This window comes from Canis lupus, chromosome 14, assembly GCF_003254725.2.
Source record: "Canis lupus dingo isolate Sandy chromosome 14, ASM325472v2, whole genome shotgun sequence".
Taxonomy (NCBI): domain Eukaryota; kingdom Metazoa; phylum Chordata; class Mammalia; order Carnivora; family Canidae; genus Canis; species Canis lupus.
The window spans coordinates 15,884,772-15,912,463 of record NC_064256.1 but is presented as its reverse complement, the minus strand read 5'-3'; the positions used below and the strand labels follow the sequence as shown (position 1 = coordinate 15,912,463).

The window sequence follows — 27,692 nt, the reverse complement described above, 5'->3', positions numbered from 1 at the left end:
CAGTGGCGCAGGGCCTGGGATCCCAGGGTGCCCAAGAGGATAAAATCGGGGACCCTCCGTGCCCCCTGGAACAGGTGGAAGCGGAGAGGGCACAGGAAAGCAAGAATGTGTGCTGCTGGGTGCCCCACAAGCTGTGCAGATCAGTGCAACCCTGCCTGCCCCCAGGAACATCTAGGCCAGTGAGGACTGGGAGACTGGTTAGTTACTCACAGAGAACCTGACTCCAGACCTGGAGATCTGGCTGCTGCCATAGTTGCTTTTCCCCTTTGTTTCACCTTGTGCCTGGGAGAGGCGGGGCCTCTAGGGAACAAAGGCCTCAGAGGATAAACATCTCACACTGAGCCCAGCACCTGGCAAGGGGCAGGGCATCTCTGCTCAGGCACAGACACCTGAGAATCAGTGCAGCAGACCCCTCCCTCAGAAGAACTGCTGAAGAACAAGGGAAGAGCAAGTTTGCTGAAAAACAGCACTGGAAAGCTCCAGGAATGAGGGAAAATAGTATACAGAATTAGAGGGTCTTTTTTTTTTATTACTTTTTTTTTTTTAAGATTTTATTTATTCATGAGACAGAGAGAGAGAGAGAGAGAGGCAGAGACACAAGCAGAGGGAGAAGTAGGCTCCATGCAGGGAGCCCGACATGGGACTCGATCAGGGGTCTCCAGGATCACACCCTGGGGCTTAAGGTGGCGCTAAACCGCTGAGCCACCTGGGCTGCCCAATTACAACTAGTTTTTATATCAGACTAAAACTCTGCAATATTTTTTCTCTTTCCCCACCTTAGCTATAATATTTTACCAACCCTTCATTTTTAAGTTTTTTCCTTTTTGACTTTCATATTTATAGAATTACATGTCTTAGATATATTGTTCACTTCGGGATTCCCCTCAATGTATCCTATTTAATTTTGGTAGCTATACGTACAAGATATGGATTTTTCGTTTTTGTTTTCTCTGTCTTATTTTGTTTTACAATGTTGGAAGTTAGTACCTTCTAACACATGATCAAAATACACCCAGAACCAAGAGGAACACTGTTGGTTCATTCATAGACTATATTCTCTCTTCCTTCCCATTCTACCCTCCTCTTTTATTTATGTTTTTGTGGTCAATGTTGGGGCTTTATGTAAATATTCCTGGTTTATATAAATTTGGGGTTGAGTGTCTTCTAACATACAGAACAAAATACACTCAGAACCAAGAGGATCACTCTCTAGGTCCCCTCAGGAAGACTACATTCTCTCTGCACCACCACTTCCTCATCACCACCAACAGCCCCCCTTTCTTTTTTCTTCTCTGCTTTTCGTTTTTTACTTTTACTATTTTGTTTTAAGATTTGTTTTTCACTTTAGTGGTCCCTTGTTTTATTTTGTTCTGTTCTTTTTCTTTTCTGGTCTCTGACTTTTTCGGGATCACCTAGGTGTATCTTATTTAGGTCATGGTTGATATTTTTGACTCAGCTTGCTCATAGAGACCCTCTGCACTGGACAAAATGACTAGCAGGAAGAATTTACCACAAAAGAACCAGAAGCAATACTCTCTGCCAGAGTTACAGAATGTAGATTTAAATATGATGTCATAAATTCAATTCAGAAGTACAATTATAAAGATACACATGACTCTGGAAAAAAGCATCAAGGACTCTAGAGACTTTATTACTGCAGAATTGAGATCTAATCAGGTCAAAATTAAAAATACTCTGAGATGCAATCTAAACTGGATGTTCTAACTGCTAGGGTTAATGAGGTAGAAAAGAGAGTGAGTGACATAGAAGACAAGTTGTGGAAAGGAAGCTGAGGAAAAAAAGAAAAATTAGAGCCCATGAGGAAAGGCTTAGGGAAATATATGATAGCTTGAGAAAGAGAATATATGTCTAATTGGGATTCCAGAAGAGGCTGAGAGAGAGGGAAGGCCACAGAGTATATTTGAACATATCATAGCTGAGAACTTCCCTAATCTGAGGAAAGAAACAGGCATTCAGATCCAAGAGATACAGAGGACCCCCCAAAAAAATTAAGAAAAAAAAACCCATTCAACACCTTGACACTTAATAGTGAAACTTGTAAACTTCAAAGATAAAAAGAAAATTCTTAAAGCAGCTTGAGACAAGAGATTTTTAATTGATATGGGAAGAAATGCCAGATTAACAGCAGACCTCTCCACGACCTGGCAGGCCAGAAAAGGCTGGCATGATGTATACAGGGTACTAAATGAGAAGAACATGCAGCCAAGAATACTTTATCCAGCGAGGCTGTCATAGAAGAGAATAGAAGGAGAGATAAAGAACTTCCAGGATAGATAGAAACTGATAGACTATGTGGCCACCAAACTGGCTCTGCAAGAAATATTAAGGGGGACCTTGAAAAAGAAAGAGGGAGCCCAAAGAAACAATCCACAAAACAGATACTGTATAGATAATACGATGACACTAAATTCATAACTTTCAATAGTTACTCTGAACGTGAATGGGCTAAATGATCTCATCAAAAGACGCAGGGTTTTGGACTGGATAAAAAAAGCAAGACCCATTTATCTGCTGTCTACAAGAGACTCATTTTAGACCTAAGGACACATCCAGCCTGAAAATGAAGGAGTGGAGAACCATTTACTATTCAAATGGTCCTCAAAAGAAAGCTGGGGTAGCAATCCTCATTATCAGATAAATTAGAGTTTATCCCAAAGACTGTAGTAAGAGATGAAGAGGGACACTATATAATACTTACAGGGTCTATCCAACAAGAAGACATAATGATTATGAATACTTATGCCCCTAATGTGGAAACCACCAAGTATATCAATTAATAACCAAAGAGATACTTAGATAATAATACACTAATAGTAGGAGACTTCACCATGGCACTCTCAGTAAATGACAGGTTTTCTAAGCAGAACATCACCAAGGAAACAAGGGCCTTGAATGACACACTGGACTAAATAGATTTCACAGATATATACAGAACTTTCCATCAGAACACAACTGAATACAGATTCTTCTCAAGTGCACAGGGAACTTTCTCCAGAACAGACCACATACCGGGTCACAAATCAGGTCTCAACCAGTACCAAAAAATTAGGATTGTCCCTTGCATATTTTTAGACCAAAATGCTTTGAAACTAGAACTCAATCACAAGAAGAAATCTGGAAGAAACTCAAACATATGGAGGTTAAAGAGCATCCTACTAAAAGATGAATGGGTCAACCAGGAAATTATAGAAGAATTATAAAGATTCATGGAAACTAATGAAAAGGAAGACACAAAATCTTTGAGATACAGCAAAAGTGATTCTAAGAGGCAAATACATTGCAATACAAGCATCCCTCAAAAAATTGGAAAAAAAATTAAATATACAAGCTAACCTGGCACCTAAAGGAATTGGAGAAAGAACAGCAGGTAAAACCTAAGCCAAGCAGAAAAGAGATAATATAGATTCGAGCAGAACTCAATGAAATAGTGCCCAGAAGAACTGTAGAACAGATCAACAAAACCAGGAGCTGGTTCTTTGAAAGAATTAATAAGATAGATAAACCCCTAGCCAGCCTTATTAAAAAGAAAACAGAAAAGACTCATATTAATAAAATCATGAATGAAAGAGGAGAGATCACAACCAATTCCCAGGGAATACAAACGATTTAAAAAATGTATTATGAGCAGCTATATGCCAATAAATTAGGCCATCTATAAGACATGGATGCATTTCTGGAAAACCACAAATTACCAAAACTGGAACAGGAAGAAATAGAAAACTTGAACAGGCCAATAAACAGCAAGAAAATTGAAGCAGTCATTATAAACCTCCCAAGACACAAAAGTCCAGGGCCAGATGGCTTCCCAGGGGAATTCTACAAAATGTTTAAAGGAGAAATAATACTTATTCTACTAAAGCTGTTTTGAAGGATAGGAAGAGATGGAATACTTCCAAACTCGTTTTATGAGGCCAGCATCACCTTGATTCCAAAATCAGACAAAGACCCCACCAAAAAGGAGAATTATAGATCAATATCCCTGATGAACATGGATGCAAAAATTCTAAGATACTAGCCAATAGGATCTAACAGTACCTTAAGAGGATTATTCACCATGACCAAGTGGGATTTATCTTTGGGATGCAAGGGTGGTTCAACACTCGTAAAATGATCAACGTGATAGATCACATCAAGAGAAAAAACAAGAACCATTTGATCCTCTCAATAGATGCAGAGAAAGCATCTGACAAAATACAGCATCCATTCCTGATCAAAACTCTTCAAAGTGTAGGAAGAGAGGGAACATTCCTCAATATCTTTAAAAAAGCCATTTATGAAAAGCCCACAGCAAATATCATTCTCAAAGGGGAAACACTGGGAGCCTTTCCCCTAAGATCAGGAACATGACAGGGATGTCCACTCTCACCACTGCTATGCAACATAGTACTAGAAGTCGTAGCCTCAGCAATTAGACAACAAAAAGAAATAAAAGGCATTCAAACTGGCAAAGAAGAAGTCCAACTCTCCCTCTTCACAGATGACATGATACTGTACATAGAAAACCCAAAAGACTCCACCCCAAGATTACTAGAACTCATACAGCATTTTGACAATGTGGCAGGATACAAAATCAATGCCCAGAAATCAGTGGCATTTCTATACACTGACAAGACTGAATAAAGAGAAATTAAGGAGTCAACCCCATTTACAATTGCACCCAAAGCCTAAGATACCTAGTAATAAACCTAACCAAAGAGATAAGGATATATACCCTAAAAACCACAGAACACCTCCGAAAGCAATTGAGGAAGACAAAAAGAGATGGAAACATATTCCATGCTCATGGATTAGAAGAATAAATATTGTGAAAATGTCTGCTACCCAGGGCAATCTACACGTTCAGTGCAATCCCTATCAAAATGCCATGGACTTTCTTCACATAGCTGGAACAAATCATCTTAAGATTTGTATGGAATCAGAAAAGACCCTGAAGAGCCAGGGGAATATTGAAAAAGAAAACCAATGCTGGGGGCATCACAATGTGGGATTTCAAGCTGTATTACAGATCTGTGATCATCAAGACAGTGTGGTACTGGCACAAAAACAGACATATAGATCAAAGGAACAGAAAAGAGAACCCAGAAGTGGGCACTCAACTCTATGGTCAACTAATATTCGACAAAGCAGGAAAGAATATACACTGGAAAAGGAGAGTTGGGTAAACTGGACAGCCATGTGTAGAAGAATGAAACATTCTCTTATACCATATGCATAGATAAACTCAAAATGGCTGAAAGATCTAAATGTGAGACAAGAATCCATCAAAATCCTAGAGGAGAACATAGGCAACAGCCTTTTCTGAACTTGGCCACAGTAACTTCTTGCAAGATGCATCTATGAAGGCAAAGGAAACAAAAGCAAAAATGAACTACTGAGACTCAATCAGGACAAAAATCTTCTGCACAGTAAAAGAAACTGGTTCATCCACTCTGGAAAACAGGTGGAGGTTCCTCAAGAAGTTAAAAATAGAGCTACCCTATGACCCAGCAATTGCACTATTGGGTATTTACCCCAAAGACACTGATGTAGCGAAATGCTGGGATACCTGCACCCCAATATCCATAGCAGTAATGTCCACAATAGCCAAACTGTGGAATGATCCATGATATCCTTCAACAGATGAATGGATAAAGATGATATGGTCTGTATATACAATGGAATATTACTCAGCCATGTCCCACCGTTTGCTTCATCGTGGATGGAACTGGAGGGTATTATGCTGAGTGAAGTAAATCAATCGGAGAAAGACAAACATCATATGGTTTCACTCATACGGGGAATATAAGAAATAGTGAAAGGAATTATAATGGAAAGGAGGGGAACTGAGTGGGAAAAATTAGAGAGGGGACAAACCATGAGAGACTTCTAACTCTGGGAAACAAAGAAAAGGTTGTGGAACGTGATGTGGGCGGGAGTATGGGGTAACTGGGTGATGCGCACTGAGGAGGGCACTTGATGGGATGAGCACTGGGTGTTATAAATATGTTGGCAAATTGAATTAAATTAAAAAATGTAATTAAATTTTTTTCTTGCATTAAAAAAATTGAAGAACCCATTCATTCCTGTAAAATGCATCATTCAAAGTAAGAACAGATTGTATTTCCACCAAAATCAGTACCGGTTCATTTAGAGCAATTACATATACTGAATATTTACCAGAATTTGTTTTATTGACTTATGAGCAACTGAAGATAGAGCATCTCATTTTCATGACAACACATCACAAGTAGAAATCTGAACACTGGACTGAGGCATGTTATACTATGTGTAGTAATACTTTAAGTCAAGAATTCACAAAATAATTTCAACACCAAATTTTAGGCTGTTTGAATACTAATTTCAAAACAGAGAGTCTGTAGATGGACACAGGTTCAGTGTTTATAGTAATCCTAAAGAAATATTTATGAGTTACATGTATGGGTACTTTAAAATATCACATAAGAAACCTTATATTTCACAAACAAATCTCTATTGGGGGCAAAACTCTTTGTATAGAATTTATTATGAAATAGTTTAATGGCAAAAGGCAATTAAGAAGAATTAAAATTTTTTCATATTATGTAAGAGATAAACAATACAAAATTGGATATGATATATTCTTGAAGCCCTTTTACACAAATAATTTTCATAATTTGTAGGTATGAATATACCTTAAATTACTATTATCAAATTAATTTTGAAGTAAAATTCCTTAATCAAATTAAGATTAGGCTAATTCATAAGAAATTAATCAGGTAGTTTAATACTGGAGCTCACTAGCCATTCTATATGTAGCACAAAATAATTATCTCCAATAAATACCTATAAATATAATTTCTTCATACTTTAAAATATTTTAAAATTTAAATAAAAATCTCTACATGTAGACAATCTGGGCTAAATTTCCATATATGCCTTGAAAAATATATGTTCACATGAATATATTCTTACTTAAACATGATTTTAAATATTATTAATAGAGGAGACATGAAATCTTCACACAAAAGCTAAATAAATAGCATGATTCAGCCCATGATTATTTTCCTCTTAGGAAAAAATTACTTAGTTTTTTGCATAGGATTAAGACTGGGCATATTTTCTACATTCTTATAATTTTCTCAGGGGCACTTCTCAAAATACAGATTGGTAAAGAATCCCCACTACTTTAAAGTACCGACCATTTTCTCACATCTAGCAAGAGCAGAATTCAATCCTACTTCTGAGGCCAGAGTAATGATTTTTAAAAAGGTAATTATGAGAAATAATGATTAAGAAAAAAAATCTGGTAGAAAATGGTAAAATAAAGCAATTAAAAGTCAAATAAATAAAAGTCAATATTTTTGTATCTTTAGAAAGGCTTTTAAACATTTAGAATTATAATGAATATATTACATTTATTGTGAAACTTCAAAATTATTTCATCTTTGTAGTACTAAAAGGAAGATATTATCATGAGACAAAAGTTACATCCTATATACATTTTCATAAATTTTGTTTTTTTCACATTTTCAAAGGCCCCTTTTATCTGTAGTAGTGATAACATTATTTATATCATTGGCTATTTAATATACACATGCAGCAATATAATTCAATAGTCATCTAACTTTTAAAAATATTTCATTGTATTTTCACATTAAATGGTGAAAGCGTGGTCTTGACAGAGTGAAACTTGAGGAACAAATATTGAAAATATGCTGTTAATTTCAGTAGTGAGCTACAACAGTTTATGGGTGTCTCCCTTTAAAAGTTATCACCCAACTGAATTCCTACCAAGAACTAGCAAGTAAGTGATTATCAAGAGGGAAAGAACAAAATTAAAATAATATGAGAGAATCGAGTGATTTACCAAATTGACAGGTTGCAGTAGTCGGTAAAGAGCCAATGGTGGGAAAGGTAGCTTCCATAAATAAAACTCCTTCTAGGGGTGCCCAGTGGCTCAGCTGGTTAATGTCCGACCCTTGATCTTGGCTCAGGTCATGATCTCAGGATTGTGAGATCAAGCAAGCCCTGCACTGGGCCCCTGGGCATGTAGCTTGCTTAAGATTCTCTCTCTCTCCTCCCTCTGCCCCCAACAAAACTCCTTTTATTTTGGCTGCTGCATTCAGTAATACCTCAGTGGCTAAGTTTAGAAATGTTATAATTGCAGAATATATAATTACATAATGCATATAATTGTATCTTATCTGCAACTATTTTAATAAGGAAAGAACAAATGGGAAAAAATGTAGGGCATTCTAATCAAAGTTTGAACAAAATGCAATTTTAATGTGGAATGTCAGTACTGAAAAATTTTATGAATAATTTGTATGATTATATGTCTCTAGAGTAGATTTATAATTAACCACTCTTCTTAAAATCCTTCATGCTTGCAAACTGCTCACTAATGAATGGTTGAATAGGCAGAAGGACCTCTCAGGAAGAGAAAAAGAGGTGACCAACACGACAGGGATTTTTAAAGATTCTACAGGATCTCAGCCATTCATTAAAACTGCTATGGTCCTATCTCTGCTGGTGTCCCAACACTGTCTAGGGAATCACATGGACTGCCATGGGTCTCCAAGGTCATGTCCCAGGGAAGATCCTCTCGCAAGGTTAGGAACTATATATCATCCCACAAGCAATTATAAATTTGTGACTGTAATATTTTCATAAATTTTTGATACCCACACACGCTGTAAAGAATGTCAATGCCTTTATGACAAAAGAGGAAGCATCTAGATTGGCATCATGTTGGTAACGCATGTGGATGAAGCAGGGGCCATCAGCCTAGCGGTTAAAACTATAGCCTCTGAAATAGGATGGCTAGACTTGAATGCCAGCTCTGCCTCTTATTAACTGCATGATCTTGGGCAGATTATTTTTCTATCCTTCTGTTTTCTCATATGTAAAATAAGGATAATAACTACCTCTGTCACGGGGCTGCTGTAAATATTAACATGGGATAAGACAAATAGCTGAGAGCACTGCCTGGCATATTATAATCTCTCAGTGAATGTCAGTCAAATTTTATGCAAGATAGAGGGATGAATGGCTAAGATGCAACGCTGTAGATCAGCTGACCAATTACTGGTGGGTAAACTTCATAGCTTCCCTCTAACTAGAAACAACTTTAATATTCACAGGCGTGGTACAATGTTAGAAAAATCAATTTTGGAATCCAAATATTACAGTCTTCTCCCTAACCAACATAATAACATGCAAATGAAACTGCTCTGTAACAAGATAAGGAATGAAATCTTTCATGAGGTACGTATTATCAGTATGCATTTCATGTCTCCATTGCATTTCAAATATAATTTCAGATTCAAATTGTTTTTTTAAAATTTGTGTTTCTTCACAAATCACACTGGTTCATACAATTAATTACATTATTCAAACCCTATCTTCTGAGAAAAATATAGGAATGTTACCATTCACCCTTACCTAGATGCTAATGTGAGTGACCTTTCTTAAAGTTACTGTATGATTATGCATGTCTATTTCTTGAGCCGGATAACAATTAAAACCTTAGGTAAGCTTCAGAAACAAAGAACATATATCCATTAAATTATATTAAAACTTAAAACTCTGCTGGTTTGCAAGGTTATTTTTTTTTTTTTGGACATTATGCTGTATCTATATTATTAGCCAGAAATATCTTTGCCTGATAATGGAATACAGTTTGTCAAAGTAACAGAAATGTTACGGTTATGCAAAACAAAATGTACAAGTTGACTACAAAAATTCATAGTGCCAAAATAAGACATCTGTGAAAATTAATTTTTAAAAAAACTGACCACTAATTTGGTTGGGATCTTACTGGACAGATTTCAGGCCACATGAATTTGACAGTGCACTTGCAAATGAACATAAAGGAATTCATAACAATAATGGCATGAGTGGAACTCTACATGGCACCGGTGAGCACCATTTATCATCACATGACTGTAACCCTCTCTGGTGAGAGATGAGGAACTGCTCCTCCAACACCTTCTTCTAGAAATTGGCTCTTTTCCCAACCTTTTTTAATTCTCTTGAGCTTTCGGCTTATACATGGAAGGAGTAAAACGATCTTACCCAGAATTACAATTGAGGGCAAAACAAGAGCAAGGACGAAGTTTGGTGGTGTATAAAACCTATAGTACTCTTCTTCAAAAGCTCGTTTCCATCCATAAATTAAAACATGGAAAGTACTTATGAGCAGAGCAACATATCCAAGTGTAGACTTGGGTAGAGGAGAAAGAAAAAGAAACAAAGAATAAGGAACAAATTATTCAAACTCAAAAATCAATGCATCCAGCTACACCAAGTTTATAGTGTGCTAAAACTATTTTATCTTACATTACTGACCTACTCTTTATTATCTACTAAATTAAAATTTAGTATTTCCACATATTTCATATATATTTAAGTGTTTGTCTTATTTTATACAAAGAAAGCCATATTGTATTTAGTTTCATACTCTGATTATTGTATCTTTTCCTCATGTCATTAAATATGAAACAAACCTTTTCCTCATGTCATTAAATATGAAAACATGACTCTTTATGCTTTATAATATTCTATTGAATGGATGTGTTATTGTTTACTTAATCATTCCTTTTTGTTTTTTTTGAACGTTTACTCTGTTTTCAACTTTCCTCAATTATAAGCCCTTTTTCTATATTTTGGTTTATTTCTTTAGAACTTATTTCTAATAGGGGGGTTACTGGTCAAAACATCTGGGTTTTCCTTAAGGGTACTGATGAAAACTGCAAAACTTCTTTACAAAGGTTAACCACATTTCCAACAGTTATGAGTATTAAAAAATTATATATATCTATATATATAATATACACACACAATAAAATTAAGTGCTGAAGAGCATTCTCATGGGAATACGCCCCCCACACCCTGCCCCACATATATATACTAGTTGAAGGTAAATATGAAAAACCTGATAGTATTAGTATGTGATAGAATAGCATTTCAAACATGTGGCTTTATTGATCATTAAATCAAATTATTCAGAGTACTTCCATTAAGCAGTTCATAGGTGAAAATCTAAAAGGTCAGCATTCTGGGCTCCCTAAATCATTGTTTGATTAATTACTTTGAGAAATGGTCTATGTAACATTACATCAGTGTAATGATGTAATGTCTAACTTCATGGGGAAAGGATCGACTCTTTAGCAGAACTGTTCTGTTTTGCAGTTACTCATTTCAATTTAATGATCACTTGCATCCACCCAACACCTTTTATCAGAGAGCCTTCCATCTCTTTCAGGTATGATTAAACTGACAGTAGGAAAAGTATTCACATTTTCTTTCCTTCAAAAAGGAAAGACAAATTTAGACAGGGAGATGCCCTTAACTTGAATGAGCTCTTTAGATGACTTGGGGGGTAAAAACCTCAAATAGGCAAAAACAAAACAAAACAAAATTTAGTGTACCACCAAGTGACAGTCATCCACATATTGTACTATAAACCATTTGGATACAACCAATACTGACTGTGATAGTACAGGTGGGGTCTAAGCTTGAGTTACATATTTTAAAAATATGCATATTTGTTAAATAATTATTACTGGAGAAGGTAAATGTTTAATTTATTAAAGAATACAGTGCTGTTTTGAAACACCTTTGTATATACTCATAGGCACATATATACAACTAATATACTAAATACATATAATAACAAGATTCATAAGGTTGGTTGCTTATCATAATCCATCAGTCCAGTCACCTAATTTGCCACACATTTCTTTTACAATATTCAGACTGACCTTCTCCTCACTTGAATTCAAATTAATAAGATTTTTCTAGATTGATCAGGTGACTCAAAATATAAAGGAATTCTTTATTCACTGGTTGAGTAACAAAATGACTTTTGGCACTAAACTTGATCTAAGCTTCCCCATTCTCACTTTCCTTTTTTTTTTTTTTTTTTTAAAGAATTTATTTATTTATTCATGAGAGATACAGAGAGAGAGGCAGAGACACAGGCAGAGGTACAAGTAGGCTCCCTTCAGAGAGCCTGTTGCAGAACTCAATCTCAGGACCCCGGGATCATGACCTAAGCCAAAGGCAGACGCTCAATCACTGAGTCACTGAGGCATCCCATCATTTTTTTTTTCTTTTTAAAATGAGCCTTATCTGTAACGTTAGGCAGTGCTATCAAAGTCTTCTAGTAGAATCCTGTACTGGTCTTTTGCTTACTAAACCAGAATGGCCCTAAGCTGGCTTCCAGCAATTTTCATTCCTTGAGCTAACTGCATAAATGCAGCCCCAAAGGCACTCTTTTATAAAAAGCATATTTAAAATTAAACTGTACTTAACACTTAAATTCTATGCCGCCCAATCCCTCACGCAAAAAAGCCCACGTACCTGAATAAAACTGAATTCCCTCCAGTTTAAAGCATTGCTCACGGAAGGGATAGAGGTGACTGCCAGGAGAGACAGTAAGCCAAGGCTCATTATGCCAAAGGAGATATACATTTCAATTCTCCAAACTTCTTCCTCGTTCCAAGAGTTTTCGACATTGGCATGAACCTAACGAGAGCAAATGTGAATTTCCTTCATTTGGCAGAATATTCACTGATTCAGCGCAGTTCACTCTTGGAATAAGAATACATCATATATGGACAGATTTAAATTGTATTTTTTCAATTTAACAGACCGTGATGGAGAACCTATTACTGGATGGTATTGTTCCAGGTGTGGGGAAAAGAGAAGGGAGAGTTAAATAAAGGAAGACTAAGATTCTCTCTTTCCTGGCATAAATGTGAGGGGATGGGTCAGTCTGTCACCTACATTGTAATACATCACAGTCACAGGGAGTCTGGGGTCCTAAGACCAGGAATGTCAAGTGTTGGTTCCAAGGTGACATGAGAAAAATATTGGCAGTTAGACTTAGTTTTGAGGTACTTTACTAAGTTGATTTAAACTTGGTTGAATATTTTGGGTACATCCTGGCTTTAGATCAACTTAGAATCCAGGAAGAGAATTTCTAAATTATGTGTGCATCTTCCTCTCTCACTTGAAGAATATTTGTATGTCATTTGTTTCTCTTTTTTTTCTTTACCTTCTTTTCCTCAGAAAGCTGAGATCTCCTTATGGATAAAGTCATACTGAATGCAAATATTTACTCTCTTGAACTGCCTCACTGATGCACTTCTCCAACTCTTCAGTTGCCTCATTCCTATATAGTACTTCTTCAAATGTCTTTTCCTTACGTTGATAATACATATATGATCAAGTCAGACTTGATTAACTCTGAATATGTGGTATTCTGCATAGGGATTACTTTGAGAAATGTCAATTTACATGTAAACAATATAACTATAGTATAAATCAAAGGTTGGACTCTTCAGCCTAAAGCTTTGATTTAAATAAATATCTATTCATGGATAACAGATTCTAACTTAACACAGTTTAACTCTGTTCAGTTCCAGTTAACAAAAGAAACTTGAAATTAAAAAAAAGGAAAGCTAGTTCTGAGCATTAGGTCCCCGGAACAATCATACGAATATCCTGAAAAAAGCCACAGAGCTCCTCTGTGGAAAAAGGCTCTTATTATCTTCTTTGATGTCTATACAACAATACAGAACAACCACCAACCTCAGTAAACCCAGAGCTTACAACCTGCACCTACTTGGCCTCCCAGGCCATTCATTCATCCCACAAAACACTTTGTGAATGCCTTACTACGTGCCAGGCACAGTTCTAGGTGTTACACATACATCAGTGAACAAAACACACAAGATCCCTCCTCTCATAAACTTACATTCTGATGAGAGGAGGCAGACAACAGTAAATAAACAAGGAAAACATAAAGTGTATTACTGAAAAGAGTAAAAATTGAAAGTAGAACAGAGTAGGAGGGACTGGGGCGGGGGAGGGGGCAGTGGGAACACAGGGTTTGAGTCAGAAGCAGGTAGCAGAATTTAAAATGATGTCCAGGCTCGGCCTCTGTGAGAGGTGCGATCTGAGCAAACAATTAATGACCAGTGAGGGAGCTGGTGGAGCAAATATCAAACCCTTAGTATTTGGTTAAGTTGAAGAGGTATTTTTAGACAGACAATGGCTTAGCGAACATCAATTCATTAATTTATTTCACATTATTTTATGTTGAGACAGGCATAAATACCAATGGCTATGCATTTGGATCATGATGCCATGGATCCTTATGAAATGCCATTCGTTTTGCTACAGAGTCCTCGCTGTCATTGGTAAATACCACATCAAATAGCTTTGAGGAGACCCTTTATGTTCCATTTGCTGAATGGATATCATACTTTGCTCCTTCAAGCCCCTTTCACATGAAGCTTTCTGTGAGATTTTCTTAAAGAGCTAAGTGTTATAAAGGTTCACCTGAGGACCTAAAGCTTCACCTGAGTATTTTTCCTCCTTTTATTTTTGATAACAAAATCCTTGAAGATGTATGTCTCTTGATTCTGGCTTCCTATTCTGTTTTGTATTTTCACTGGTTCTAACTTTATCACAAATGTTTACTGAGAGTACCTTATCATTTCATGGAACACAGCCAATTATAAAACATTAAAATAACTGTTTAATGCTAAAAGCAATCATTGCAATCATAACATAAAAGAGAAAAAACAGCTAACCCTTTATTTCTGTTCTTATTCTTCAAAGAAAGGTACGGTAGCAGCTTTTATCTTAAATGATTTTGAATCAGCCACATAAACATTGTATAAAGAACAATTCTTTCCCCTCCCTTAATATACCAAAATTTCTATTACAAGGTCTGTAAAATTTGACACTATTTCAAATCTCACATTTTACAGATTATACTTATAAGGTATTTCACTAGTATCCAATAAATAACAAGCAAGTTCCATACCTGCTGATAAGCCATGTTGAGAAACAAGTATCTCTCTGACCTTCTCATTGGTAAGCAGAGGCTGTAGGCAACATGGACCGAAGCGAAGAAAAAACTTAGTAATCCAAGTTGTTTCCTGCACTGTAACCAGGTCTCCAACCAAGGCGGAAATTTCCTATACTTGGTGCCGTAATAAAGCTGATAAGCAGCTGCCAGGAGACCTGCTAGGTATACCAGAGACAGCAAAGTAATGGCAACTATGGGCAAGGTTTTATTCACAATCTCAATAGGAATCTTGTAAAAATCACTCTGCTGGTTTCTAGCATATGGATGTATCACATCTCTGACAAAGGAATATAGAAAGAAAAACGTGGCTAGGCTTATGGCTACCACCACTGGCCCTCTCCAGAGAGTAAATAGTCGCAGGGGCAAATTTTCAATCTCCCTGGCCGATGACAATGATCCCAAGTCAACAGGAATGAAATTCAGCTGACGGGCAAGTTCAATAACCTGTTGTCGAGCTTGAATATTGTTGCTGCATATATAGACCTGTGGCAAAAACAAAAGATTCATCGTTAGTATTGTTTATGAAAATGGTGATGTTTGCACACTGCACCCACAGAGCATCGCTTATGACGACCTTGGGTGATGCAAAAAGTTAAGGAGATAAAGCATTTACTAACATTATTAATCTATTGATTAATAGGTCAAAACAGTGTCATAGAAACAATAAAGTCCTTGCTACCTGTGAGGACATGAAAATAAAATGCAGAAAATTCCTGCTGGAAGCTGGGATTGGGAAGTCCCCAGGGGAAGGAAGGTTTCTAGAACATGTGGTTCAGTAGCAGTGGCAAGGTAAGGTCTAGGGTGAGTTTGGGCTGCTGGCCATCCACTGGCTACTCTGGCTCTCACTCTGGGGTTGGCTCTCCCAGCCTCTGAGGACAATACCTAGTTCTAGGACTGTAGTGATTCTGTCTAGCAGAGGGATTACAAGCACTGTCCTTTAAAGATATTCAGCAATACAAGATGGGCATGGACTCTGGATGGTTAAATTTGCAATTAAAATCTCTAACTTATGTCACACTGCTGTACAATTTATAAAATTTCTTTGAAAGGCCATGAGTAATCTCGGGTTATTATTATATGACTTCATTGATCAGAATATGAAATTCTTTCACCTGTGAATAACGATACTATACCTGCGTAAGGGAAAAATGGTATTATAAGGCTTAGTTAATTTAAATAGTAAAGCCACTGCCATTACCTAATACTAAGGTGTTACATCTATATAATGAAATGATGGGTGGGGATGAGTGTGGACTTTCAAACTACCCAAACCTCTTATATTTCTGTAGTTAGAATTCAACTAATATTTGTTGAGCACAAATTCATTTCTGAAGTGAGCCACTATTACTTATGGGCAGGTCATCATCTCACTTGGGGCTAGAAAAATATTGCCATAAAGTCTCTGTTAATGTTTGGGGAAAACAAATTCTAAATATATCCCTGAAGTTGTTTACATAAGGTCTCTGGAACAGACCACACTGAAACACTTGCTTGCTAAAATGTGCATTTTGCTGAAAATGTAGTGCTCTTTGGATCATTAATTTTACCTAACATGAGCAGATTAATAACAAAGTCAATATTATTTATACAAATGTCCATGAATTTCTAAAATGGAGTGGAGAAGAATACCTATATTCCAAAGAAATAAAGAAAAGCATTCTAAATTAATTTATTATAGCTGTGACAATGCTGACCATTTTTTACTTCTTGTAAAAAAACTTGTAATAAAACTTAAATATAAATATAACCTATAAACTATAACATTTATTTAAATTTAAATAAATTTAAAATTCATTTAATTTATAAACCTAAAAGTATAAATCCAACATTTGTAACAAAAGTAGAAGCCCTATGGAATACAAATCAAACTATTTCTGTGCTCACTTTGAATTCAAATCCATATTTTTTATAGTTGTATTTTTTTAAAAGATTTTATTTATTTATTCATGAGAGACACACAGGGAGAGGCAGAGACACAGGCAGAGGGAGAAGCAGGCTCCCTGCAGGGAGTCTGATGCGGGACTTGATCCCAGGACCCCAGGATCATGCCCCAAGCCAAAGGCAGACGCTCAATCACTGAGCCACCCAGGTGCCCCTGTAGTTTGTATTTTTTGTAGTTTCCTATTTTTTGTAGTTGTTAAAGATCAAAATTATCAGAATTATGGGCAAAGGGTTAAATTTAGGTTTATCCCTAGTTTGGTGTATGCATTCCTAAACTTTGGATATATGAAAGAAAAAAGGACTTAGAAATAGCCTCTAGGAAAGCTGGGAAGTATATAATCTTTTACTAGTCTTCCAAAGTAAAGACTTGAAATGAATAGTTATCATGATCTGATATGCCATGTTCAGTGATACAATACCTGACTTCATTTTCTAAGGTATTTAATCTAAGGCATGAACTGTCTTTACGAACAAAAATAATGAAAGTATTTTATCGTCAAGCTTACCTATGATGCATGACTACACCTTTAAAAGACTTGTAAGGTGCACTATTTTATATGTTTACTTATAAAGGCTCTCATTCCATAAAGGCATTGATGGAGCTCCCCATATGCTTTATTCTCAAGTCAAACTGGATAGAACCCATACTCTAAAAAAGAACCCAAGAAATCCAATCTGCTTCCCTACACAGATTAAAATCTAGACTTTAAATAAAACGAACTGCATAAAATAAAAAGGCACTTCTAAAGCATTCTTCTTGAGGCTCATACAAAATAGTGTTGCATACACAGATGGAATACTGTTACCAAATAGCTGCCAGGAAGAAGGGAGGGGAGAGCTAGGGAGGGAGGGAGAGAGTTGGGGAGATAGAGAGAAGAAGAAAAAAGGCATGTTTGTTATTGTTTCTATTTCTGAGGAAGCCAGGAGAGACTTAATGTAATGTGTGCCGTTATTCATCGGCCAACTTTGCCTTTTCCCGAATTAGCTGGTAATAACAGAAAGTCCAAGTAATTTTCTCCACTTTCCACACTATTTGATAGGGGTGGAAATGCACCCTTACAAGGTCAGGACATAAGTTTTCAGGTGCTCAGACACAGTTTTCAAAATGATAATCACTGGAGAGTGTCAGAATTTGATTTTTAAATGTAGGACATTTGTTTCACTACTTAAATACAGAATACCAGACAAATACCAATAAAATTGGGGATTAAGAGGTACCAACTTCCAGTTTTAAATACATCATGGAGATGAAAAGTACAGCACAGGGAACATAGTCGATAGTATTGTAATAATGTTGTGCAGTGGGGCACCTGGATGGTTCGCTTGGTTAAGCTTCTGCCTTTAGTTCGGGTCACGGTCCTTGAGTCGTGGGATGGAGCCCCGTGTTGGGCTTCCTGCTCAGTGGGGAGTCTGCTTCTCCCTCTCCCAATTTGTGCTTTCTCTCTCTTGTCCCTCAAAATAAATAAAATTAAAAAAAAATTATAACGTCGTACAGTGACAGATGGTGACTGCACTTGTCGTGGTGAGCACTGAGCGATGTGCAGATTGTCAAACCATGATATTATATACCCGGAAACTAACATTGTATGTCAACTATACTTCAATAACTAAAGAAAAAATGAAAGAAAAAAAAAAAAACCATACCTGCCGGCTGGCATCCTTGGGTCCTAACTGAAGGGCCCAAGCTGAGACAACATTAAAGCCTTTGACAATCAGAGAATCCGGGAATAATGAAGCCAAATATTCTGCGTTGGATTCTGGGTATTGGTTTATCCTCATGTTATTGCTCACATCAATCAGGATTTTACCCACAAGCAGATGTCTCAGGTCCCAAAGGGAGGTGTAATGTTCTCTATGCAGAGCAACAAATATTATATTTGTTTTTGTTAGAGCATCTTCATGGTGAGTGACGTCTACCACGTGAGGAAAAAATTCAGAAGCAAACTTAGGATTTCTACTTCCTATCACCACATGATAGCCACATCTAATAAGTCGAATCGTCAGTGATTTGGCAAAATCCCCACTTCCAATCACACCTACAGTGACCTTCCTTGCATCTTTGATACCATTTATGCCATTAGGCAAAAAAGTTTCGCTAAGGTTCTTAGGGCTTCCCATCATAGAGATCGATTCCATGATATGGGCTCTTTCAAGATCACCAGAGATGTCCTAAGGGAGAGAAAATAAAATCTTCATCAATTACCTATTACCCAACAGTCATATACTTCCAGACATTATAGTAATACCCCTCATTTACAGAAGTAAAATATTTTAGCAAGCTATAAAACCTGGAACCCAGCAAGACACAATTTGTAGGCTAAAAAAGGATGTCAGAGTAGAAAAATGAACTGTCACAAAGTTGATATGCTAAAGTGGGGCTTCTGAAATTTTAATGGACACATGAATCACCCGAGAATCTTATTAAAATTCAGATTCTGATTCAGTAGGTCTGGAGTGAGGCCCAAGATTCTCCCTTTCGAACAAGGTGATACAAATGATGCTGGTCTACTGACCTCTGAGCAGCGAGTCACTACAGCACAAAAGGCAAGAGACTTTAGTTTCACCTAGAATTTTTTTAAAAGCACAGTTCTACCAAGTCAGATTATCCAGTTTTTGCAGCAGATCAGAGGCAGCCAGTCAGAAATTCCACTAGAGGTGGAGGTGATGTGCTGGCATGTGAAGAGCATATATAACACGAGAAGACAGAAAAGCCACCAAAAAAACGATTTAAAAATGGCTAGAATCGTTTAAGGTAGAATCTATAAATTATCCTATATACCAATAGCTAAAGAGAGTAAGATAAATCAGTTAATAAAAAATGACCCCCCCGGCATTTAAATAATATTTTAAGAAAAACAGGCTTCAAAATATAATGAAGGATTAATTAAATACCATTTACTTCTATCATTCACTCTTATCCTACAATTTATTAAGACAGCTTCCCGACAAAAAAACAGGATTAGTAATGTGTTTATGGTCTTAAATTACACAATACTTATGAAATCTTTTTCTTCCCCTTTTATTTGTTGGCTTAAATACAGTGAAGTTATTTTGCCTGAAAAAAATCTGTCAAATTCACTTCTACTTAGGGGACTAACATCTGAAATGTTGATATTTGTAATAACATGCTCAAGACGACACATCAAATGGCCATGAATCAGTGTTGCTGTTGGATCTGAACAAAATATACTCTTCCAGATGCCTGGGTGGCTCAGAGGTTGAGCGTCTGCCTTTGGCCTGGGGTGTGATCCTGGGGTTCTGGGATCGATTCCCACATTAGGCTCCTGTGTGGAGCCTTCTTCTCCCTCTGCCTGTGTCTCTGTCTCTCTCCCTCTCTCTGGTCTCTCACGAATTAAAAAAAAAAAAAAAAAAAAAGGAATCTTTAAAAAAAATCTTAAAAAAATAAAATGAAATTTGAAATTTAGATTAGAGCCAGAAAACCCCCACTTTTTACCCTACAAATGGACCACAATGACTCCCCAAACCCTGTCAGTTAATCTTTAGAAAACCAGTATTACCTAATCCTTGTATGGCACACTTCATGTGCCATCTGTAGGCACTTTTTATGTTAACGGATTGAACCCCATGACTGCTTGATGAGACAGCTGTTAATAATGTCATGCCTGTTTTGAACATGAGGAAACTGAGACATGTAGAAGAGCATTAATTTGTCCAAGGTGGTAAGTGAGAAAGTCAGGGAGCCAGGATTAGAATCCAGGCAGCCCAGCTAAGGCACGTGTCACTTTGGTGCAAGTACAGAATTTAGAGAAAGGGCCTTGTTCTTTGGGGGAGAGGGGCTGAGTGGGACAGTGATGGTTGTGCTCAGGTCAGTGTATTCTCCTTCTTGGGCATGGTTCACTCCTCAGCATTACCTAGTGATCTTAATGTCTAACTCAGATCCTGAGAAAGAAGAAGACTCACTATTTTTGCATCTATTACACGTTTCATTTCACTTTTCAAGATAGAAGGGGTGGGAATTATCTGCTTCCCATGCACTCAGAAGGCCAGGCAGAGGTCAGAGGCACCAGAGTAGTACAAAACATCAATATCCTCTTGAGGTATCATGAGCTATCTTGGGAATCAAGAGCAGTTAAAGGAGACAGAAGTCATACAATCGATGATCATTTCATTCAGGCATCCAAGGTGAACTGGCCAACCTACCCCTAATCATATATGCCACCTAAGGGGGAAGAGTTATTAGACTCACACACAGGAAACCAAGTGTCCTATACCCTAGTCCTGAATTCTGAGTAGAGATTGTGGCATCTCTCAAATCTAAGAATTGCTGCACTGGCTTTCATATACACAATAAAGCATGAAGTTTGCTGACTCTGCCTGGTGCTATGAGAGTCAGAGGATCCCACCACTTGATAAGTGGAGAAGCAGAATTGTAATCTCAGAGCTGCTTCTTCCCACAGGGGAGAATGGCCCCCTGAAGCAGTGGTTCTCAGCTCTATCTGCACACTGAAATGGCCCAAGGAGCTTGCAATCCAGGGACACCTAGTTACCTCCAGCCAGATCTTTGTTTAATTGGTCTGGAGTCCAGCTTGGGCATCAGGCTTTTTTTTTTTTTAATTGTTCATTGGGTGTTTTAATTAATATGCAGCTGTATTTGAAAACAACGCTACTAAAAGGTTCAGAATTCAAGCTAATACTTAGCTTGGCATTTGGAAATAACAAATGTGGCTTTTTGATCCTCAAGCTCATTTTTGCACTGTGGTTTGTGATCACGAAAAATAACACTAGCAAGAGAATAACCGTTGCCTGGAATGCAGGAAGCTGAGGAACATGCATGTTGTCCCTCCCCATCTCCTACTCAGGCAGGAGCAGTATCGGAAGGACCACTCACTATTTTGCAATTTCCCTTTTATCCACTTTCTGGAAAGTCAGTACCACTCCTTAAAATGTGTCATCCCATTGCACGGCATATTTTGTTCCTGTTGTTTCACAACATTCAAAGTTCAGGATGTCCAGTGACGCTATCTTCTCCTTCTGGCTGACAAGCGACTCCAGCTCTCCGGGCATCAGAGGCTCTGCTGACTGGAGTAGATGGGAGTTTCTAAGTGACCTGACTCTCTCTAGAATACTATCAAACTTTAATGTGAATATGATCACCTGGGATCTTGTTAAAATGAACATTCTGATTCTCTACGTCTGGCATGAGGCTCAAGAGTCTGTGTTTCTCCAGAGCTCCCAGATGATGCCCCTTGTCCTAGTGGTTTGTGGGCCACACTTTGACTACCAAGGTCTTGGAGTCTCTCTACCTTTTCATTTGATGTGATTCTCAGGTAACACAGACTAAAGAATTGAGAAGGTTATACATTTATGGAAAGTTTTGTTTATGCGGTACTGAGGAGAAAGGACAGGCTGAGGCTTCTGAAATCTTGTTTTCTGAGTCTCTTTCCTCTGTTATATGGAAAACAAAGAGGTTGTACCTAACTCCTGCAGTCCAATACTAAAATCCTTTTGTTTCCAAGTCTTAAAACTATAAAATCATAGTAATATCACTACTTTATATTTAACACTGTGACACTTCAACTTCATGAGCTTGACTTAAAAGTGTGATTTAGGTAGCACATGGAGGGACACCTGGGTGGCTCAGCTGTTGAGCATCTGCCTTCGGCTGAGGGCGTGATCTTAGAGTCTTGGGATGGAGTCCCACATGTGGCTCCCTGTGTGGGGCCTGCTTCTCCCTCTGCATGTGTCTCTGCCTTTCTCTCTGTGTCTCTCATGAATAAATAAATAAAACCTTAAAAAAAAAAGTAGCACATGGATTCCTTGAAATTTCAAGGTCACAGTTTTCCTGAGTGGCCATTCAACTTGCTGTTTGCATTCAATACTTGAAGTATATCATCAGGGTCAAAGAATTGGATTATACTCAGCTACATGGCCTCCTGAGATTCTGTTTAGAAGGGTTTCCTTGACATTCCTCGGCTGAATGGCAGCTGTTATGCTATATAAATAGAACCTAATTTGTTTCACATACAAACATCTAGGGCATTAATTTTTAAATGATAGTACCTCTGAAAGGGGCTGTCCTCAGAGATCTGGGTGACATCCATAACTTGATGATTTAGACATGTTATCAAGTAAATATAATTCCCCCAGGGCCATGAGAGGGTGTGGGTGTATTTTTGACTCTCCAAGTCCACATCTGAACCTTTCTTCTTCTCCTCTCCTGCAAACACTCCGCTCCTCAGAGGCCGGTGGCACCTTATAAAACCTCCCTGTAAGCATTGCTGTCATCTATTGACTTCCAGCTTACTCTTTATCACTAGTGACTTTGACATACATAGTCTTCCTCTCCGTGCCAACAGTTGTCATCCTTTTCTGGGATGTTCTGGGATGTCTTCACTCAAGTGGATAAACCACTCAACCTCACATCCTCTTGTTTCCATCAGTTGTTAAACCAAAAACAATGAATCTCTGCCTCCATCCGACTCAGCCATTCACTTTCTGATATCTCCAAACACTATCTCCGAACCTTCCAATAATCTTAGTCAGATATTTGCAGTGACTAATTCAAGTCAGCAGAAAAAATCTGATGCATTGACCTGCTATTTTCTCACTATCAACCTCCTCCTGGTTTCTCATTACCTACCTAAATTCTACAGCATACAGTTATGGTCACTTGCTTAAAAAGATCAACTCTTGTTAAAGACTAAATATTTGTGTCCACCCCCGCCCCTGCCAAATTCTTATGCTGAAATCCTAAATCCCAATGGGAAGGTATTAAAAGGTATGGACTTTGGAAGGTGATTGGGTCATGAGGGTCGAACCCTATTGAATGGAATTTGTGCTCTTATAAAATAGGTCTTGGAGAGCTCTTTCTCTCTTTCTGACAAGTGAAGACAGCAAGAAGATGATAGTCTATGAACCAGGAAGTGGGTCCCCATCAGACCCTGAATCTGCTTTGTAAGAAAGAATGCAACAAATAGGGTTTGTTGTTGAATGTATCAAAAAGATGTGAGGACCAAAAGAAATGTAATGATAGGTCTATAGGTAAGATCCCTTTCTTTGCTGATCAAGACAGGGCAGCCCAAAGTGAGTGAGATGTCAGTGTCATGGTTTACTGGCTGAGCTCCGAATAAACGTCTCTCCTGATGTCCTGATTGTGTCCTTTGAAACTGCAGTCCTAGTCTTTCCAGCTTTTTTTTTAATGTCTTTTTTTTTTTTAATTTAATTTATTTATGGTAGTCACACAGAGAGAGAGAGGCAGAGACACAGGCAGAGGGAGAAGCAGGCTCCATGCAGGGAGCCCGACGTGGGATTCGATCCCGGGTCTCCAGGATCGCGCCCTGGACCAAAGGCAGGTGCTAAACCGCTGCACCACCCAGGGATCCCGTCTTTCCAGCTTCTGACGTACCCTCTTCCTCACCTTTCTTATTCACTTATGATCCTTTCCTTAAAATGTGTTTGCCTTTATCTGTGCTACCTTTTCAGTACTAAAGTATAATTACGCTCATTCACTACATTTTCCATGTCACCAGTAAAACTTGAATATAGCTTCTCACTTCCTCTTTGTACAATTAGCTCAATTTATCATTGTTTATATTGTCTCAACCACCCCCCCCCCCCGTACCCACCGCCCCAACGCACACAAAAAAGAGGGGCTAGCTAGGTGAAAGAAACTGCAAACCATTTCTAAATAGCCTGCAAAATCTCTAGGATGGGTATTGTTCTTCTGTAAATAGCTTTTAAGCTTGGAAACAGCAGAGGGAGAGAGACAAGGTAAAAACGAAAACACAACAGACTCACTTGAAAGAAAAAATAAACAGATCAACACAACCAAGAAATAAAACAGGTGGAATGACTGGGGGGTTGGGGGGGTGGGGGGGAAGGCACGGACGAGGTGGTTTGGAGAGAATTTTAAGCGTTGCTGGTAGTGGGGCCTTTGCTGGGGCTCAATCTCCAATCTTGAGGGTGGGGGAAGGGGCAGGAGTTCAAATTCTACTTCTCCCAATTTCACCCACAGTGATGAGTGAGAATTAAGCACGGCCCGGAGTAAGTTTTTCCACCTAAAAAATGAACTGCCCGAGGAGTAAAACTTGACACCAATCCCCGTCCAAGGGGTGGGGAAGATAATAAACGGAAATCTGCGGACAACATTTTCTTTATGTCTCTGCTCCATTTTAAGAGCAAGATATTTAGGGCATAATTTTCAACAAGTTTTGGCTGAGGCTGAACACAGGGTTCAAAGAAAATCCAGGACATGAGAGAAGAGGCCAATCACCTCCTAACACACAACGGCCCAAGCACGCCAGGGTCGCATCATCGGCCAATAAACAAGATGACCCCGGGAACACTTGCCCGCACCGCGGCGCTGCGCGACGGCCTGGGAGGTGCGGGGCGGGGGCGGGGGTCCCTCCCGCGGGGTGCTCCTACCTGGGGCGGTCTCTCCCGGCCTCCTGGCTCCTGGGCCCAGCCTCGGGACTTTCTGGGGAGCTCGCCGAAGAGCACGAGCAGTAGCAGGCGGCCTCGGGGGCACAGACCGCCTTCCCCAGCCAGCCCTGCGGCTCCCCAGCTCCAGGGGCGCGCGCGGGGCCCGGGGCGGACGCCCGCAGAGGGCGCGGCAGCGGGGAGGACCGAGCAGCGCGCGGCCACCACTGCCCCTGGACCCTCGGCTCCGCCGCCGCCGCCGCCACCTGGTCTCGCGCTCCTACGCGCCCCGCTCACCTCTGCGCCCGCCCTGCGCCCCCCCTCCCCGCGCCCGGCCGGGGCGAGCCCGGCAGCTCTGCGGCCGCGGCGCCCACGCCCCAGGGGCCCGGCCCGGCTGCAGGGCCTCGGGGCCGCGCCTCCGACCGGCGGCTGCAGGCGTTTGGCGCGGCGGTGGCGCTCCCGCGGCTTCCCCGCCTCCCCGCGCCGGAGCGCGCACCGCCCGGGAGGAGGCGGGGGAGGGAGGCGCGCGGAGGCCGGCCCCGCAGTGACGCGCAGAGCGCGGCCCTGGGGGGCCCGGGGACGCCGACCCGAGGGCGCTGCGGCGCCGGGAGCTGCCCGGGAGCTCGGCGGGGTCCGGGCGGGCGCGGGCAGAGCGGGGGAGGCCGGAGAGCGCCGGGCGGGAGCCGGGCGGCTGCGCTCCAGCGGGGGCATCCCCCCTGCCCCCGGAGCCGCGGAGCGTCCGCCCTCGCCCGCACCCCCTCCCCCCGCCCGCCGTCCTTTGGAAGCAGCAGCTCCAGGAAAGGCGAGCCCGGCTCGGTGCTGCGCAGTCGCCTTCCCGCTCCGCACTTGGCCTTTCCGCGCCCGTGCACCGCCCCGCGCCCGGTCCCCGTTGCACACTCTCCAGTTCCTGACGCGTCTCCAAGAACCGGCCGCGGCTTTTCCTCTCCGTGTTCCCTTGCCCTCACCTCGACCCGGCCACGCCGTCTGTTGTCTGGATGGCGTCCTTGTACTAGAATGTCCAGAAATGCCCTTTCGTGAACCGTATTTTAAAGCTCCCTCGCATAGAAGGATCCTCACGGCCCGCCGACTGCAGATTAGTCTGTTGACTTTGACCTTCGCTGTAGCTGGTGCCAAGCCAGCTCTGGAGTTGGGGAACGCAGGGGCGGACCGGGGAGTCGGGACAAGTGTGTTCCTGGGACGAGCCACTGAACGCTCCGGGCCGCAGTGGCCTTGAATGCCCGGGGGGTCTCTGAGCTGCCGGGCTCTGGCTTTGCGATCCTGTAAATTCTCGCCCTGCAGACTACCGAGTAGTCTGACTCCTCTGTCTTCTGCAAGAGATCTTTACTCTCGCAATGAAAATCAATTTGGGAAAATTCTCAAAGTTGGGTCGATTTGTTCATACGTTAGTAAATTATCATTTCAGCAAGCTAAGTTGAAAACTTCTCTCTTCCTGGTGGCTTATTAACCAGGAAAAAAAGAAAAAAAAAAAAAAACAACGGAGAAGGGGGTCTTGGATCGATCGTTGGGACAACTGCACTTTCCCCTCTGTAGTCCATTCAGATTAACCTTTGCAAATGCAGCTTTGGAAATACATTCTCTGTTTGACTTGACATTTGCGCCCTCCCCCACCGCCAAATATTATTAAGGTTTAAAGTTTAGGCATAGGCTGAGCTTTTAGTGATGTTGAGGTATTGACAACTGGCGAAATTCTTTCCATTTTGGTAACTAGAAAAAAATAGTTAAAATTTATACCAATTTTTATTTTTTTGCTTCAGTACTACTCTCAAGTAATGAAATTAGCTTTCTTTCTTTCTTTCTTTAGCACTTTTGGAGGACTACTAGAAGAAATTCATGATTCTTAGTAGTTTAATGAAAAGTAGGCAGCTTTATCATTTTTTTAAACAATAGCATTACATAACTTTCACAAAGGATTATTTAAAAATAGAGCACTTTCTAAGTATCCTAAAACTACAAATTATTGTGTAAAGCATATAGGTAAATCATATATTTTATTTTATATTATTATTATTTATTTTTAAAGATTTTATTATTTTATTTCTACAACCTGGGGTTCCAACTCACAACCCAGACATAAAAAGTTGCACGCTTACCGATTAAGCCAGCCAGGTGTCCCTAAACAGTGTATTTTAAATATTTTTAAGAGCTGTCTTAACAGTGGACTATCCCCCTCAACAAAAAAAAACAAGTTATATTCGAAATAATTTAAGAGAGAAACAGTCAATAATTTGCAATTTCCAGAAGGAATATCCACCTTGCTTATTTGAACTATTAAACAAGTATCCTTGACGGAAAACCTCATGCTGCCAAATGTGGCCCCCAAAACTGTTGGCACTGATGCAAAGCATGATTTCTTCCAGGGTAATTGAAATTTTTACTACTGTTTTTGAGTTGGAGTTTTAGAGTATAAAAATGATTTTGCAAGATTTTTCCAGGTCATGATGTGCTCTTTGAGAAATCTCTACAGTTCCCTGAAGTAGTAATTGAT

At 39.6% G+C, this 27,692-nt stretch overlaps 1 protein-coding gene across 2 annotated transcripts; it reads right to left on the bottom strand.

The window, feature by feature from the left end:
* Window positions 1-563: 563 nt before the first annotated feature.
* Window positions 564-26,291, bottom strand: STEAP2 (STEAP2 metalloreductase). 2 transcript variants are annotated; one of them, XM_025471441.3, is made up of 5 exons: window positions 26,152-26,291; window positions 18,452-18,976; window positions 14,822-15,349; window positions 12,346-12,510; window positions 564-10,204 (listed from the first exon to the last, which is right to left on the bottom strand). In XM_025471441.3, exons 2-5 carry the CDS (start codon window positions 18,941-18,943, stop codon window positions 9,917-9,919), a joined length of 1,473 nt encoding a protein of 490 aa, XP_025327226.1. In that variant the 5' UTR covers window positions 18,944-18,976; window positions 26,152-26,291; the 3' UTR covers window positions 564-9,916. The 2 variants fall into 2 exon arrangements, with proteins under 2 accessions (XP_025327226.1, XP_025327227.1); XM_025471442.3 differs by lacking the exon at window positions 26,152-26,291 and adding an exon at window positions 25,193-25,649.
* Between the last annotated feature and the right edge of the window lie 1,401 nt (window positions 26,292-27,692).